The 17499-nt window shown below is 34.7% G+C and overlaps 1 protein-coding gene across 1 annotated transcript in view; it reads right to left on the reverse strand.

The window, feature by feature from the left end:
• Positions 1 to 13337: 13337 nt before the first annotated feature.
• LOC110019426 (anaphase-promoting complex subunit 4-like) overlaps positions 13338 to 17499 on the reverse strand; it is a 70956-nt gene continuing 66794 nt past the window's right edge. The window contains exon 11 of the mRNA XM_020717078.1: positions 13338 to 13626. Coding sequence (XP_020572737.1) covers positions 13338 to 13626 — 289 coding nt within the window. The remainder of the gene's footprint in view (positions 13627 to 17499) is intronic.

Here is a 17499-nt window from a genome sequence, read left to right on the forward strand (position 1 = left end):
TATCTCTTGGAACCTTATCGTAAGCTTTTTCTAAATCAATAAAAATCAAATGTAGATTCTCCTTATTATCTCTGAACTTCTCCATCAAACCTCTCAATAAATGTATAACTTCCATAGTAGACCTGCCCGACATAAATCCAAATTGATTATGAGAAATTTTTGTGATGCGTCTTAACCTATGTTCAATTACCCTCTCCCATAATTTTAAAGTATGACACATGAACTTAATTCCTCTATAATTTGCATAAATCCTGAAGACTGTCGATTACCCGACATAAATCCTGAAGACTATCAAAGAAAAGAATTTAATAAAAAGTAGATATAGAAGCTTATGGTGATCGTGATCAATAGAGCTCCAATCACAAAGTTGTTATCTTCCTTATGAGATGATAGCCCAAAACTCATGAAGGTGAAATGATCGTAGAATGAAATAGTGTTACATGTGATTTGTGTTCTCAGAGATCCATCATTATTAAGATCATTCAAATATGAATTTTAAAGAAGTCTCATTGATAAACCTCCTAGTAGTCGACACCTTGGAAAGTCTGTCAAGGGATCGTATTCTTAGTAAGCTTCAAACTCGCAGGTGGAGGGGTTATCTAATTCATGCTAGTATGATATGACTCGTCATTTTTCACTCCTTAATATAAAAAAAATAATAGAATGCATGATATCTTCAATCTCCATAGTGGAGAGGTTATTAAACTTTTGCTAGTAAGATATTACTTTTTTCTTTCCTCACTCCCTGATATATCAAGGATAACTAGATGAAGGATATATTCAATCCTGCCAAAAGAGGGGTTACAAATGCAAGAAAACAGGAGTTAGCTTCAATTGTTCCTCACTCTCCCTTATAATTACATAAGTCCACAAAAAGATCTCCAGGTTGTTCATAGAGAGCATAACTTTGAGGAGATTTTACAAAATTTTTCTAGAAACACTCTTGTGATATAAGAAAGCATTTCTAATTTACCATAAAAAACCTCTCTGAAAATGGGCATTTTTTTTTGTCTTTGGGTTGAGTCATGGTTCCAGTTGGGATCCCCAGATACTACTATTCACTGTCAGAGACTTTCTTTTGCAAGATAATGGAGTCTTCCTCATTTCATTTAGTTAATATCATGTTACAAGCTAAGATTCTCCAACGTACATAAATTTATTGGAATTCCCTTTACAAAACGAGAGAAGTTTTCTGATTTTAATCGGGTTTAAATTGCATCAAGATTGAGATCCCTAAGCATTAGGACAAGGAGTTTTCTCATATTACTTGGGTCAACATCGAACTTCAAGCCGAAATCCCCAAACACTAATATTTATTGACAAAGTATTTTCATTGCAGTGCAATAAGTCTTCTTGTTTTATTCAGGTTGATATCACTCTTCAGGCGAAGATCCCCAAAATATGCCTTACTGCAAAAATTTTTCCAGTGAGACAATGGTCATATATATATATATATATATATATATATATATATGACTTATTGCACTGGGTCGACATCGTGTCTCAAGTCGAGATCCTGAATTACTGTTATTTATTGGCAGAGGCTTTCCTTTACGCACTGGGTCAACATCGTGTCTCAAGTCGAGATCCCCAATTACTGTTATTTATTGGCAGAGGCTTTCCTTTACAAGGCACTGTTCTCAAGTATTTGGGTTGTCATGGTTCTTAAAGTTGAGATCCCCTATACATCTATCAAATGCTGATATTATTTTTTTTATGGGAAAAGGAGCAAAACAATTTGGTTGTTATTGTGCCTAATGTCGAAGTCCCTGAATGTTCTTATTCAATTTTTGAATTTTTCTTTACAAGACGAGTGATCATTTTTGTTACTTCATTTGGATTGACACCGCGCTCATGGTCGAGATCTTCAAGCATCAAAACATGGTATCTTCTCATATTATTGAGGTCGACATCGTGTCGCAAGCCGAGTGCCTCAAAATTCTAATCTTGTTGAAACTACCCTACAAAACTAGAGTAATTTTTTTATATTTGGGTTGTATCGGGGCTCCAACTGAGCTCCACAAATACATTATTCACTGCCAGAGAATTTCTTTTTCAAAACTGGAGAATCTCTTTCTCATTTCATTTGAGTGATAGCACGTCACGAGCCAAGATTCCTGAAGATCCACATACTTGTAGCTAGAACTCCCTCTAGAAGACATGGGAATTTTTTTTATTTGATTTAGGCTAATATCTCGATAATGGTCGAGATCTCCAAGCATTAAGACAAGGAGTCTTTTCATTTCATTTGGTGACATCGTGTCTCACATCAAGATCCCCAAAATATTTCATGCAGTTAATATTTCCCCTGCAAGAAGGCAAATATTTTATTTTATTTTATTTTATCAGAGTGATCATGCCTCACACCGAGATCCCAAAAAATATTTATGCTGCCAAAGTTTCCCCTATAAAATAGTAATTCCTCAATTATCTAGGTAGACATCATGCCAAATGTTGAAATCCATGGATGTACCTTCCTAATGATGAAATCACCTCATTATCGATCAAGGGTGATAATCCTTCGGGTAGACACTGTGCCCAATGTTGAGAACCCGGATATATTCCTCAAACATCAAAATTAAGCAGAAGGCATATTGTTTCGATTGATATCTAGTTCAATGCCCTAGATTCCCATGAATTTCGGGTGACATCATGCTTCACAACGAAGTCCACAAGTAGATATTCAAATTGTCAATGTTAAAACTATATTCAGTTGCTAAAAGAAAGACACAAGTTGTAAACAAGATATATAAGAGGATTCTAGAAGTCAGAAGTTTGTATCTAAGGCTCACCAAGGTTCTGCACATTGAGCTAGAAAAGTCTTCTAAATCTGAAAGCTTTTGCCGATTAAGTTGGAGAAGCATCAAAGCCCTATTGCTTAAGTCTAGGATGAACTTAACAAGCCCAGATGTGGCCAAATTGTTGGTTGCACTTCGAACTCAACAAGCCAAGACCATAGTGGAAGGGCCCCCGTTTTGTTAGTCTGATGATAAAAAAAGCAAGTATATGATTTGAGCGGATCCTGATGGTCGAACTCAATAGACCTAGATATGATAGAATTGTTGGTTACTCCTTACACTCAACAAGCTAAGGGAGTATTGTAATAGCCCTTGTCTAGCTAGTCTGATGATGACAATACAACACATATACCTACAAACCTAGTCTATGACTCAAGTGGGTCTTGAAGGCTAGACTCAATAAGTCTATGGCAGAAGTCTCTTGTTGCTTTTCTCACCTAACAAGTTAAGGCCACAGTGGAAAAAGCGCCCCACTCTATTAGTCTGATATGGTTGTTCCACCTAAGCTAATCCAACTTGATAGGCTCACGCTAACGAGAGCTAAGAGATTTTTTCAACTGTATCGAGGAACAAAGACAACATCAAAGAAGATGATCCTCACTTAAGAAGACATCAAGACAAACTTAATATTATCATTAACAAGTCTGATCAAGCAAAAAACACAGCTAGAAGAATTTCTTCTTCAACAAATCTAGAGCACAAAATATAGGACTGAAGAAGTTATCACAGTGTTCATGTGAAACCTGCGAATGAACCAAGAGCATATATCATCAATGCATTCATGAGATCACGAAATGTTGATCGGCAATCTTTTGCCATAGATTTTATGCAGGCCCCAAAGGTGAGATCATCGGCTTGCATCCTTCAGCCAAGCTCACCAAATCAGAAAACATAATGCGGAAAACTTACTAAATATTCTTACAAATTGATAGATAAAAATCCGGATTATTCCTTCATCAGGTTCAATAGATCTGAAGCTAGGAAAGAAGAAAATCAATTTTCAAAAAATTATCATCATCAAATTCATCAAGCACAAGAGTTGAGACCCTCCACTGAAAGTAGACATCAATTTTCACCAAGCTTTTTGAAGCTATTATGCCTTATCTACCAAGAAGCAGTCTCTAATGATCCAGTCCAACATATTAAAATTCAATTTACACTTTGCATCAACATTTGATAGCATTTCCAAATATGTGTAAAAGCAAACCCTCGGCGTGATATCCAAATAAACATTTGGAGATCCTCAAGGTTAACCAACCTTCAAGAAATATGGTCAGCTTCAAGCCTATACCATAGCAGGCCATATTTGTTGAGAGACATTTGTTAACCTCAATATGTATTACACAAATCGATCAATTGTGATAAAGATGACACAAGATGAATATATTGTCACAAAAATCAAGGCTAGAATGCCACGATCGCGCTCAAATTCATATGGTATGAACTTCGATCATAAAACGAACTATGCAAGTGGATTTGAAATATCAAAATTGCATAAGAAGTTCTATGATCAAAAGAAACAAGCATAATGAAATTGACAGGTTGTCAACACGACGAGCACAATTTGGACTCAGTCGTCTCAACCTGCACCAAAATCACTCAACCAGCCTTCTATTGTAAATTAGACTGTGCAAGCGCGTACAGATCATCGAGACTATTCAAACAAGTCTATTAAAGTTCAAATCAGGCTTCATTTGGTGTACGTCGAGGGATCAAATATTGATCTTATTTGAAAATTTCATAAATTTAATATAAATTTACATACTTAAATATTAATATTAATTAATATTTATATTTATATATAAATATATATACAAATTAATATATTTTTATATATTTATATATTAATGATAAATATTTTTAAATTCAAATTTAATTTTTTCCTCCATAATTTGCATTTTTAATTAAATCTTAATGAGATAATGGATGAGCCTCATCCGGATATGGAGAGAATTAACTTTTTTTGTCAGGTGTAGCTCAATGAATCTAGATGGAAAAGAATTCAATCCCTTTTTGCATACAACTCTCTCCCTCCATATTTCTCTCCCTCTTTATTTCTTTTTGTCTCTCCCACTTTTCTCTTTCGTTCTCCTCCATCTCCTTGCCGCTTCTTCTCAGTTCCATCACATGAAATCCACATCTCTCTCTCGTCGCCTGCAAGAACACTCGTTGACAATCCCAACTTTCTCCAGCTGCACCAAAGTCCTCCTGCCAGCAAACCATCACTGTTCTTGTAGCACACTCGTCGATCTCCCCTCCATCTATCATTTTCCCTCTCATCTCGTTAATTTGTGTTATTTCCGGTCACTGCAAAAACCAGCAACTCTTGGAGGCAGCCATCTCTTTAAATCCAAACCGCTCCCTCCCTCTCTTTTCTGAGCAAAGAAGACAAACATGGAAGCGGTGTGGAGTTGGGCTTCTTCAAAGCGTTCTTTTTCTTCTCCCTCTACATCTTGTCTGAAATTCAAGCGCTCAAAGGGCGATTAGGTGTCAGCCATATCGTCGTAAGATCGCACAAATGAAAAGGAGCTCGTGGTGGTTGTGATGCGAATCATGCATCAAAAGACCTGGACATAGATCTCCTTGTTGATGCCACTACTAATCTGGAAGATAAGCTGCTAGAGGACATTATGTGGCACGTTGTGGTGGTCCCATCACTAGGCCTCAAGCTAGATAAGTTGGTACTACTACTAGATCCAAATCAAGGGCCAAAAAATGCTTGAGAGGACTTTGATAGTTTTGAAGGCCTTAGAGACCTTCAATTGTATCTATTTCACTTATGTTAGTAGTGTTTATTTTCCCTTAATGTGTGTATTAATTGTTGTGTCTATGCAAAGTGTAGGTGTATTTAAGTTGAAGTCAAACATTTGCTTATGTGTCATGGACCTTCGCTTATGTGTAGTCAATTTATGCTTATGTGGAATCAATGCATGGAGTGGAGGCTTGAAAATTTTGGCCATAGGTAATTATGGTGCTTACATGAGGGGGTTGGCCACTCCCTCCTCTCATTTGGGTAGTTGCTTGTTAATGAAGGGGTGTGATGAAAGGGTGCTTAGATGTGTATTTAAAACTCTTTTTTTCTTAAATAAATTAATGTTCATTGCGTGTAACACTTGGATGAAGAGTTCTCCTCAAATTTGAAGTTTGGTGGTCAATCACCCAAGAGATTTGGTAAATAAATCATTAGAAAATCTTCTTAAAAAACAGGTTGAAGCTTAGGAAATTGCGACCTGCAATTATCTATTGCTGAATTTGCCTACAATATCTCAGTTTCTAAGACCACCAATAAGATGCCATTTGAAATTATTCATGGTTACAATCTTATAAATCAATTGATCTTGCAAACATTCCCACTCATGTATTTTGTTATTTTACATTTAAAAAGAAAGAATTAACTAAATAAATAAATATTCCTCAATATCTCAAATTAGCACTTGACAAGCGCATCTAAACATTGATCGTGACCGGAATGATTATCGATTGCTTCCTTCACCCTTCTCCTCTGCTTAACTTCTCCTCTCCTTTTATATCACTTAATCTCTTCCTTGAAGAAACTCTATCAAAACAATTTGCTTATAAATAGTAACTAGATCTAAGATCTATAATTTATACCCAAAAAAAAAAATCTAAATAGAAACATACTTCTAAATATGAAAAAATTGAGAAGGATGAAACCTTAACTTTTGTTTAGTTCAATTTTGAAAGGTAGCCACTATCCATATCAATTGATGGAATCGACCTGCCAACAACTAGTGCTCGACTCTTGTTCTTCACAAAGCTACTCTGAACAGGTCCATGCTCGCCCACAAGCCCTACTAGAATGCAGTCGAACCGGCAGATAGAATCCTTACCAAGTCAACTCACCCTCAATTTGTTGCTCACACTCTTGTGATCCTATAGTGGCCCTTCCCCTCTTGCACTTGCTCTGTCTACTGTCTCATACATTCTCTCCCAGCCACCCCCTCTCACTCTATTTGATGAACTCACCTCCTGCCTTCCGTCTCCCTTGTATAAATTGAACCAACCAATGTCATTCAGTAGAATCAGCATTAACTGTTGATTTTCTTCTTTTTAAATATAAGATTTATAATAGTGAGTACTCAATTTTTTTTAATTTATAAAAAATATTATCATTTCTTCTAGATTAAATGCATCATTATTATTAATAATTACTTAGACATTTATTATTACGAATTCCTTTATGATTTACTTTTTAAAATGAAATAGATGATCATGTTGAATTAAGTGATATCAATTGTTTACCTTACACTATATAAAGCCTATTATAAAAATATGAAGAATGACATGTCAAAAGCAAATGGAGTAATCAATATAGAAATTGTTTATTTTGTTGATTTACCAAACTCAATCTTCCTAATTTTTTCTCATAACAAATTTTATCAAGTCGCTTGATAGATCATCACCAAAAAAGAAAATTTTTCAACAATAGTATTTCATTCGATATTATTGAATTTATGTTGCAGTTTACACTTTGTATCTATCAGATTTTAATTTTTTTTTTTTTTTTTTTTTTTTTTTTTTTTGTGATCTTCTAATTTTCTTTCCATTAGTAATTATTTTACTTCTACATTGAACCGTTTCTTAGATTCCAATAATATAAATAGTATTTAGTTTGCTCACTTATACTATTTATAATTACTTATATAAGAATCTCTCTCTTATGAATAGCACGTAATGGCTCTTGTCATTTGAAATTTGTTTTTAGGGTTGAGATCAATCTGTTCACATCCCAAGTTATTTGAATATTCTACCTCTTTAACCGGTGGAATGACATCTAGATAGAATTGAACTCAACTAATTAACCAGGATTCGACACAGTTTGCTGCTTGAGAAGCTGGTTAAGTGATGGATGTTTATCAGATAATGAAGCTTACAGAATATTGTTAGGCAGCCTAATGTGGTCTTTAATGAGATGGGATGTCATCAAAATGGCTTAGCAGAAAACAAAGTAATAATAAATGAGTTATTTAATAAGGTTTAGTTTGAATTGCAAATAAGATTGCATGATGATATGAAAGGTTTTAAATCTGTAGTGGACGATAGTGATGCTAAAAGGATAAAGCTGTTTGAAGAAAGATGTTTGTGATCTAAATGGGACGAGGACTAAGAGAGCGAAAAGTGAGGATATGAATGAGAAGCTGGTCGTGCTTGTGGAACGAGCCATTAAAGATGCATAAGTGGGTGAATGGACCTCAGCCTCTAAGAATGTGAATGCAGGCAATAGTAAGCTGACACAGACATAGCAGGATAAATGGCACAAGTTGGCAAGCCCAAAGGCAAACAATTTGCGAGGAGCATGTTGCATACGAGCCAGTGATGTAAAGGTATCGACACAATGGCATATGAGCGAGCAATGGTTGAGTATGTCACAACGCAAGATGCAAAAGACACAGCAGTGATATGCGAGCAAAAGCTTGTGGATGACCTGTCGTAGCAACATGCAAGCTGCAGACTTGGAGGGAATCCGGAGGGAAGAGGTTACTCTACACGGAGAGGAGACTATGAAGTGATGGTTGAATAGGGTGCTTGGGTGCATGTAAATGCTACAAGAGAACAAGCAAAATGTGAGAAGTTGAGGCAAAACACAAGTGAGGGGAGATGAGTTGGAGCCATCGAACATGTGAGCAACACAGTTATAACAAAGCAACCACAATATGCAATGACGAGTGAGAATCAGGATCCCATGAAGCAATCATCGCTATAAGCACAGAAATCACATAGAAGAAGGCTCAACTAGATGTGGGAAGAGAGGATGGAGACATGAAATGAAGAGATAGATGCAGATGAAAGATTGGTCCCTAATACCAAGAGATATTATAAAGTCAATGCCTCTATCCGCACCTAATAGTTTCTTTTAATACCAAAGAACTTAAGATCGAAAATAAAAGATATGAGAGATAGAGAGAGGAAGAGAGAGAGAGAGAGAGAGAGAGACGGAAGTTCAATAGAAATCAATCTTTCATTAAAACAATCAATCAAATACCCATATTACAAAATTTGAGACCCTTATATAGATTAGGGTTTGTAATGCATTCCAAAAATAAATTAAAAATTTTAATAAGGGAAACAAACAGAATAAAAAAATCCTTACTACACACAAATGAAATATTTAAAATATATTAAATTAAATGAGTGCATGCTTAAAACAAAGTGTGAAAGTAATTTGGCACACATCACTGTGCGGTGTGCATTATTAAAAATATGATTTTAGCCCACGATTGTCACATTCATTTAGATTTTATACATAACATTCCATATTAACATATGTTGAAAATATGTCTACTTCGTGAACAAAGCAATGTTCTTAATCCATCCATAAAAGTCCAATATGCTTCTTCCCTAAACCAAACGCCTTCCATGTATCAAAAGAGATGAACATTCAGCAGCTACCATGTTTTTGTTAAATCATACAGCGAGTAACAAAAGAACGGGAAGAGTGTATTATATAAGCTGCAAACTATAAGGATACAACTAATGAGAGTCTAATAGTCTCTCAAGAAACAAATCTAAAAATATTATCATACCAAATGCATTTGCATGAAGATCTTCGCTTCATTTAACTAACAACTACATTTGTAACTGATTTTATTAGTTCATGTGCAGGCATTGGAAATTTGGAGGATAGGTTGCATAAAATCAGGAGAGTCTGTAGTATGAAAGAGGTTTTACAAATTTGGAACACATAAATAATCAGAAGAATTCCAGAGTTGCATACAATAGGGAGAATTCAAGTTTGCTTACAACCTGCATGTTTGCAACCCATTAATTCAAATTTCTGAAAAAAAAAGTCATATAATTCCAGAAAAACGTGTAAGTAAATTAATTAAAAAACAAACCAGTTAGTGCCCTTGCATAAGATTACACAATCTAGATTACTTTAACAAAATCCTCAAATTGAGAATGTATTGTCAGTTTAAGAAAAAAATAAACGTGCAAGTTAAATTAGGTTTGATATGTCACTAACGAATTCACTTGATCAAGCACAAATCTTCATGCATAACTCCTAGAGTCAAATTCAAGAACACAAACTCTGATTATGGCAAATTTATAATCGAGCTAAATTTTTCGACGAGAAGAATACATGAGCCCAATATCGCTTGATTCAAACATCATTAAGGGTCTCAAACTCGTAAAAAAATTTATAATCAAGGGGATCACACTAGGCCATTTGATGGAGAGTTTTATATTTTAGCAATTTTTACAGAGAATCTTACGCTCAATCTATAAATAACTTTCCTTCTTTGTATAAGGGTGGATAGTGCCCAAAGACTTAGAGGCTTAGAAGGTCCTAAAGCTTTAACGAATCATTACCGTCAATCCACGCGACCATGGATGACAAATAAAACCTAAAGCTTATACAATGTTGTCAGACTAATACTACCCATCCACCACTATCAAACTATTGTTACCTATCCACCGTTGTCAGACTAACACCACCTCAAACTACCACATCCCATCCAATGTCGTCGAACCCCACCATCCATTCATTACAGCTGACTATCATCATCTAAATAAAGTTATTAGACAACCATCAAATTGTCGTTTCCATCATTGAACTACTCCATCTAAATAAAGCAACCATCAAATTGTCGTTTCCATCATTGAACTACTACTGCCCATCTATTGTCATGTATGAAGCACGAACACTTCTACATGGCGCATGTGTCTGTGTCAGACATGGTGCATGTGTCTGTGTCAGACACGGGCACAGCTTTGACACATATTTGACTTACAACAAGCAACATCGAAATTTTTTTACACTAAATTTGGGCGCTAACACGGCATGGACACTATCAGGACATGATGAGGACACATCAGAGACATAATACTGGAAACGAGAGACATGAGATGCAACTCATGGCTAAACAAAAAAAAATGTTACCAAACATGACTTTTCTCACACTAAGGTGCAGAAGACAATGAAGATGCCAAGACTTTGCTTAAAACTCATTTCAAAGAAGAAACAAAGATGAGAAGCACATTTCAAAACAACATGCCAAGACGATGAAGATAGAATGGAATGAAAAAAAAAAAGTTAAATGGTGCTCATTCAAAGCTCTCTCAAAACTACAATTAAAGGCTAAATACAAAGTCTGAGGAATATGAAAAATCCCAACGCGTCTTAATTACTAAAGTCATAGCTTGCAAGTAAAACAAAGAAACTTCACTATGGTTCATAGAAATTGTGCTCGTTTGAACAAATCCGTTAAGAGTCTTTATTTCGCTATGATGTATAAAATCATCAGATGCATTAGGTTACTATTGCTTATGCATTTATTCAAACATTTATTTAACTATGGTTTGTATATTACGAAATCGTTAGAATGTATTTAGAGTTTCATATTACATTTTTTTCTTGTATTTAGCATATATTTTTTTTGCTATTATTGGTTATTTTTATGTAAAAATACAACAATCTTATGTCTTTAGTAGAAAATAAGAAACAATTATATATTATATTAATAATTCATTAAATGTAAAATATGTATATGACATGTTATATCCTATATATTTATAATTATCATGTTGCCATGTTCGTATCATATCTATTTCTCCATGTCCATATTCACGCCTCACAGATTACAGTCAAATTACCACCAAAGCCCACCTACAATCCCTAACTTCAGTCATCTAATTATCATTGTTTGACAATCCTTACCCATCCACGGATGCCTTACTAGCTCCACTGGATCATTGCCACTGTCGGGCTACCACCATCGCCAAATTATCACTAGACCATGATTGCTTGTCCATAGTCACCTGATCACTGATGCCCAACTAAAGTTACCTAAACTTTGTCACCCATCCAAGATAGCCCAATCACAATCGCTTGACTACGGGCACCCGACCATCATCACCAGTCTACGATTGCCCGACCTCCATCGTATGACATTTTTCATGCATTTACAATCTCTCTACTATGGTTGTCTGACCACTGATGTTTGTTCATAACCTTCCAACCATTATCGCCCATTTAAAATCGCTCAATCATCATTGGCCATCTATAATATCTCGATTGTCATTGCCCAACTATCATCACATGACCATGATTTTTCAGCCACGATATATAGTTGCAAACCTCTATCATTCATCTATCCTCATCCGACCATTATCATCTAATTATAATCACTTGAATATTATCACCCAACTACGCTCTCCCAACCACTGTCATCAAACTATAATCTTATGACAACTTACACTAGCCAACTTTGTCACATATCATCGCTTTAAGACTAAGGCATGTCATCAAAGTATGGCATCGCCTATAAGACGAATATACACCGTTAATACATGCCATCACTTATAAGGGTGATACACAACGTTAACATAAATGGTTACATCCACCAACTTTGTTACTTAACAGTGACAATAACATCAACGCATAAAAGTACTAATAGGACCAAAACATGTCATCAACATAAAGATTAATTTGGACAATTTGGTCACTTAAATCCATTCCTAAAAAAAGAATGATCAAATAAATAGCAAACCATCTCTTGAAGACAACTCGAATGCCTCAAAACTCCTTCAATTTTCATTATGGAATTCATTCTATACAATTCATGTCTATAGTAAGATACCAACGCCCTCTCAACTTATGAAAAAAGATATCATTTGTAACCTATGATTTAGACTTATTGAATCATATTAATTGTCAAGAACAATAGTTTTTCCTATCAAACTTTTTCTCATTTAAAATTTGGTGTGTCGTATTAAACACTTATTTTATCTTTATGTGTGCTAAATCTTTATACAAAATCAAAATTTTATTCGCTCACTGTGCTGCCACAAATTTATTTGCATGCAACAAAGTTAATGCTCAGGTTCCCTTTAAACCAACATCTCAAAATACAAGAAAACTAGTCATAAACTGTCCGATCAAATTTCCAAAGAATACTAAGGTATGTACCTCACAACGTACTAATACAGAGTCATTTAATATTTAGAAAGCTAGCATGCCTTTATCGCCAAAAAAAAAAAAAAAAAAAAAAAAAAAAAGCTCAAAATGAAGAAAGTCAAAAAGTATTCATCCAAAGGCAGCAACAGAACAGTAATGACCCCCCAACCCACTCAATCGAAAGGCATTCTTAAGAACCAGGTCTCCTAAAAGAAAAAAAATGATTAGAATCCAAGTGAGTGCTTCAAATCAGACTAATGAATCAGATGGATCGTTGAAAACTAAACTGTCAAGCAAACATCGAAAGAAACAGAAAAAAACAAAAGTGCAACATTAAAAGCACACCCAACAAACCATAACGAATACCAACGAGAATCAAATACGAACGACAGATCGATCTCACCTTTTGTTGACACTCTCGACCTCCTCCTCAGTCATCTGCCCCCCAAACAACGCAGGGCTGATCCCACTCGGCGGCTGGAATAATTTGTTTTCCATCAATCAAAACCAAATAAAACAACCTAAACCAAGCAAACGCACCGCATTCCCTTATTGGAAATCCCGAGAATGAGTGTGATACCATGTGAGAACGACGAGGGTCAGCACTTGGCGCCCGAGGATCAGCAGCCGGTGGTGTCTCCGACCAGGTAAGCAGATCTGCCGTCGAAGTGTGCGTCTTCCTCACCGGAGTGCTCCTCTCCATTCTCCTTCTCCTTCTCCTTCTCCTTCTCTTCTCCTTCTCGTTCTCGAGATGGATGGAGTACCAAAGAAAGCACAGCAGCTATGGGGGTGCAAAAAGCAAAGCTTTGGTTGGGGGACAGGCACGGAGCCGCTACCTTTTCATTTAAAATTCCGCGTTTCGAAGCATGGAAATAAGAAGTGCCGTAGTGTGGGGACCCTGCTGGGTGTCTACAGAAGTAATTAGGTGAGCAAATCTCACATTTTAAAACAATTAATTAAAAAACAAAAGTACGAAAGTGAAAAATTAATAGCGGATAGTCACTGACAGGTCATCCCAAATATTAATATTTACAAATCAGACATCTAAATAATTTTTTGGAAAAAAAATTGAACCAATTCCGCACGTAACTCTACGTGCGCAGTGGAGGTGATCGGCTCGGTACACATGAAATATTCTCCCCGTGTCATTTGGTGTTATTGTGTGTTATTCAGGTGTTATTGGGTATTATTCAAGTGTTATTGTGTTATTATAACACCGAGAATATTCTCATAACACAATAACACTTGAATAACACACAATAATACATGAATAACACATAATAATATTTGAATAACACGAGATAATATTCTCTGGTGTTACCGGGCCGATCACCTCCACGGACTTCGCACGTAGCTCTACATGCCGAGTCCTGAAGTAATACTTTTCCAATTTCTTTAACTCTCTATCACGATCATTGAAAAATTCAAAATTTTGATGTGTGAGTGAGAATTTGAGAAATGGATGAAAGAGGGCGGTTGATTTGGAGAATTTGAGAAATGGATGAAAGAGGACGGTTGATTTGTAAATAGCAGGTTTCGGGGGACCACCATCCTTCCCTCATAAGGTATTACATATATACTCCTTGTGTATATGTATCTTATCAATATTGATTTAATTTTTTTCAACACATTTTTTTTTTTGGAATCAAATCGAAAACTAAAATTATTAGTTTATTTCTTTTTTTAATATTATCTGCCTTTTTTAAATATGAAATTTTATGTGTGTTTTCTTGCTTATTATGGTTATAGAAAATTTAGCGGGGAATATGGAGATTTCAACACTACGTGCAAACAACTAAGATGCCTAAAACTAAGTATAAATATTTTGTAGAATTATGATGAGCTTCTTGAATTTTTTTTGCTTTTTTCTAATATAAATTTCAAAATAAATTAGGACATTTTTTAGATTGTTTTTTTTTTATTTATTTTTATTTTTTTTATATTTTTTACTTAAATAAAATGGGTTTGGTATGTTATAACATATTTGGTTATTTAAAAAAAATTAAGTAACTTTTAAATTTTATGAAAAATTTTAAAAATATGTTGATTTTCTCCTGAAAGTATAAATAAAAATATGTACAAAATAAACAGATTTTTAAAATAAAAAAAATAAAAATATAAAATATAAAATAAAAGTGATCCCAAACAAACCCATGATAACTTTTTATGATGGGTGTGAGGTGTTTATGAAGAGAAAGTAGCTTGTTGTCATTAAAGTTTGTCGCAGTTGCATTGACTTGTTGCTCTCACTCTTTCTAGACCATTCACATGGCACTATCTGATGTTGGTCCTCTTCCAACATAACTCAATCATATGAGAGCCAACTAACTCTAACCTCTATCCAACAAATTTCATGGTAAATAACTTAATCATTATATTATTGTGGAATGACTATTTTTCTCTTTATATGATATGTTTCTCCCAAAATCATTGTTAAGATTGGCATATGGCCACATAATTATGGTGTTGTTAAACACTAGTTATTAATCCTTTTGCTCCAGCATACCTGCAACCATTGCTACTCATGCTATTCAAATCTTGAAAAATCACAAAGCTAATTTTTGGTACAACAAGATGTTGTATCAAGGGATATACCCTTTCTCCATAAAACAACTCTTTGTTTAGTAAGCCATGACCCTAGAATAATCTTGTCCTCTTTGCTTAAATCTTTCAATTGTTTAGTATGCCTTTTTTGAACAATCAACAAGTTGTAAATGATGCTTGGGCACTTCTCAATTGGTATATGACCAACAACCCTTGTAATTCCATTACTTTTGATGAGATCAATAATTAACACCCTCCATAAAAAAGAGAAATTATTCTAGCATCACCATTTTGCTTGCCATGCCAAGCATGAATTGCCACTTTATCATTCACATCACCAAGTAGTTGCTCATAAGTGCTTTCCTGGTCTTGGAGAAAATATCGTTTTGCTTGTTTTGATAAAAAAAAACTCATCATTTTAACATAGTGGATTGGGAGTGCAAATAAGTTGGAGAGTACTTGTAACTTTTGTTATAAAAAGTCTAATGGAGTGCTTTCCCCTTATGTGCATGTGTGTGTGTGTGTGTGTGTGCGAACGTATTTCATGACTACATTAATGTGTTTTATTTTTAGCACTATCTCATCAAATAAAAAAAATTTCATCAAATGAGTAAACCAACCAGAAGGCCTATGCTTTTCAACCTATCTTTTATCCTTCTATGAAAATCCTCAAAAAAATATATTTTCTTCACAACCATCTTTTTTATTCAAGTCACTTCCGCAAATTAAAATATTTCAAGTACTCTTGATAATTTAAATTGGTCAAAGAAAGTTAGATGGTGGGTGATTCTAGCCTTGGTGATAATTCACGGTTGTCTTCTTGATTCCTTATTATATTTATAATAAAATCTAATGATGGTTCTTCCAAATAGGATTCATTTATAATCATGACACAATTAAAGGAAATATTCTAAGAAACGACACTCTCTAAGTAAAAAATATTTCAAAGTAATAAAAATTTGAAATCATAAGTGCAAAAACTTGATATGTGATGTAATGAAGCACTAAATCATGAAGTATATCTGTCGATCAAGTAGCATATGGATTGAAATGTTCATGTATTAATCTTGGGAGAAATTTCTATTCTATTAATGCTAGGTTTTGTTTGAAAGGTCACAAGTTTATGAAATTTAAGAGAATTCAAAAATCCTAATTTTACAAAACTCTAAATCTACACGGTTGTATTTTCTATGGTGAGAATAATGCTCTTTTGACTTGGATCGCGTGAATCCTCAATATTCTTCTAATTAATTTTCATTCTAAAGTTGACAATAGAGGACAAATACTCCTTACTCTATTCATAGATATTAAGAAGCATTGAAAACTCTTAGTACAGTAAACTTTTACTTAACCATGCAAAGTTTTCTAAGGATCCTCTAGTCCCATATTAGGTGGTAATCTCTAACAAGAAATCTTATCATTCCACTTGATGATTTGAGTGTATTCACACTTGTTCTTCTACCCTACGATCAGTAGTCCTGGATCATAAGGATTTTTAGTATTTCAATTTGTCAGATTGATAGTAAAGAAAGATAAAAAATAAAACACTACAACATGCAATTAAATCTCGTAATCTCAAAAAAATTATCATGAATAGAATACAATTCATCACACGTACAAACCAAAGAAACATAGAGAAATTAATTTTTAAATATCGTGAGAGAGCCAAGTAAATTTCATTAAAAATCAATATACAACCAAACTCAAAAAGTAATTATTTTGCTCCACCACAATTCTTCTTGTATAATGTTTTCAGACACACCCACTCCCAAGATCCTCCAAACCTTCTCTTATTTGCATGTTGCTCCCCACATCCCCCCCCCCCCCCCACCCAAATATGTATGAATGCCAAATGGAAAATAAAGTTTACATTTAAATGTTGACTAGTTTTAAATGTCATCCAAACTACGCAAAATTGTCCAAAGGCAGTGTTAGGCTCCTAGGCGTTGGAACTGAGACGTTGGGCTTCCACCTTCTTGGTAAGAAATCTTTATTCATACATCTAGACTTCATAACAGACATTGACTTTCTAACTCCTCTATCATTCACAGATGTTGGATCGCTTTACTTCTAGCACCTAGGTGTCAGACTAGGCGACCGCTTCCTAGAATGGGGTGCCTATTTTCCATGTGCTCTACATTTTGGTAAATTATTGTCCGGTACAAGCATTATGGCGTTAAGCTTGTGCACCTATGTGTCAGTCTATGACTTAAGATTCAATTTTGCTCCTTATGCACC

Source organism: Phalaenopsis equestris, unplaced genomic scaffold (genome assembly GCF_001263595.1).
Source record: "Phalaenopsis equestris unplaced genomic scaffold, ASM126359v1 Scaffold000002, whole genome shotgun sequence".
NCBI lineage: Eukaryota > Viridiplantae > Streptophyta > Magnoliopsida > Asparagales > Orchidaceae > Phalaenopsis > Phalaenopsis equestris.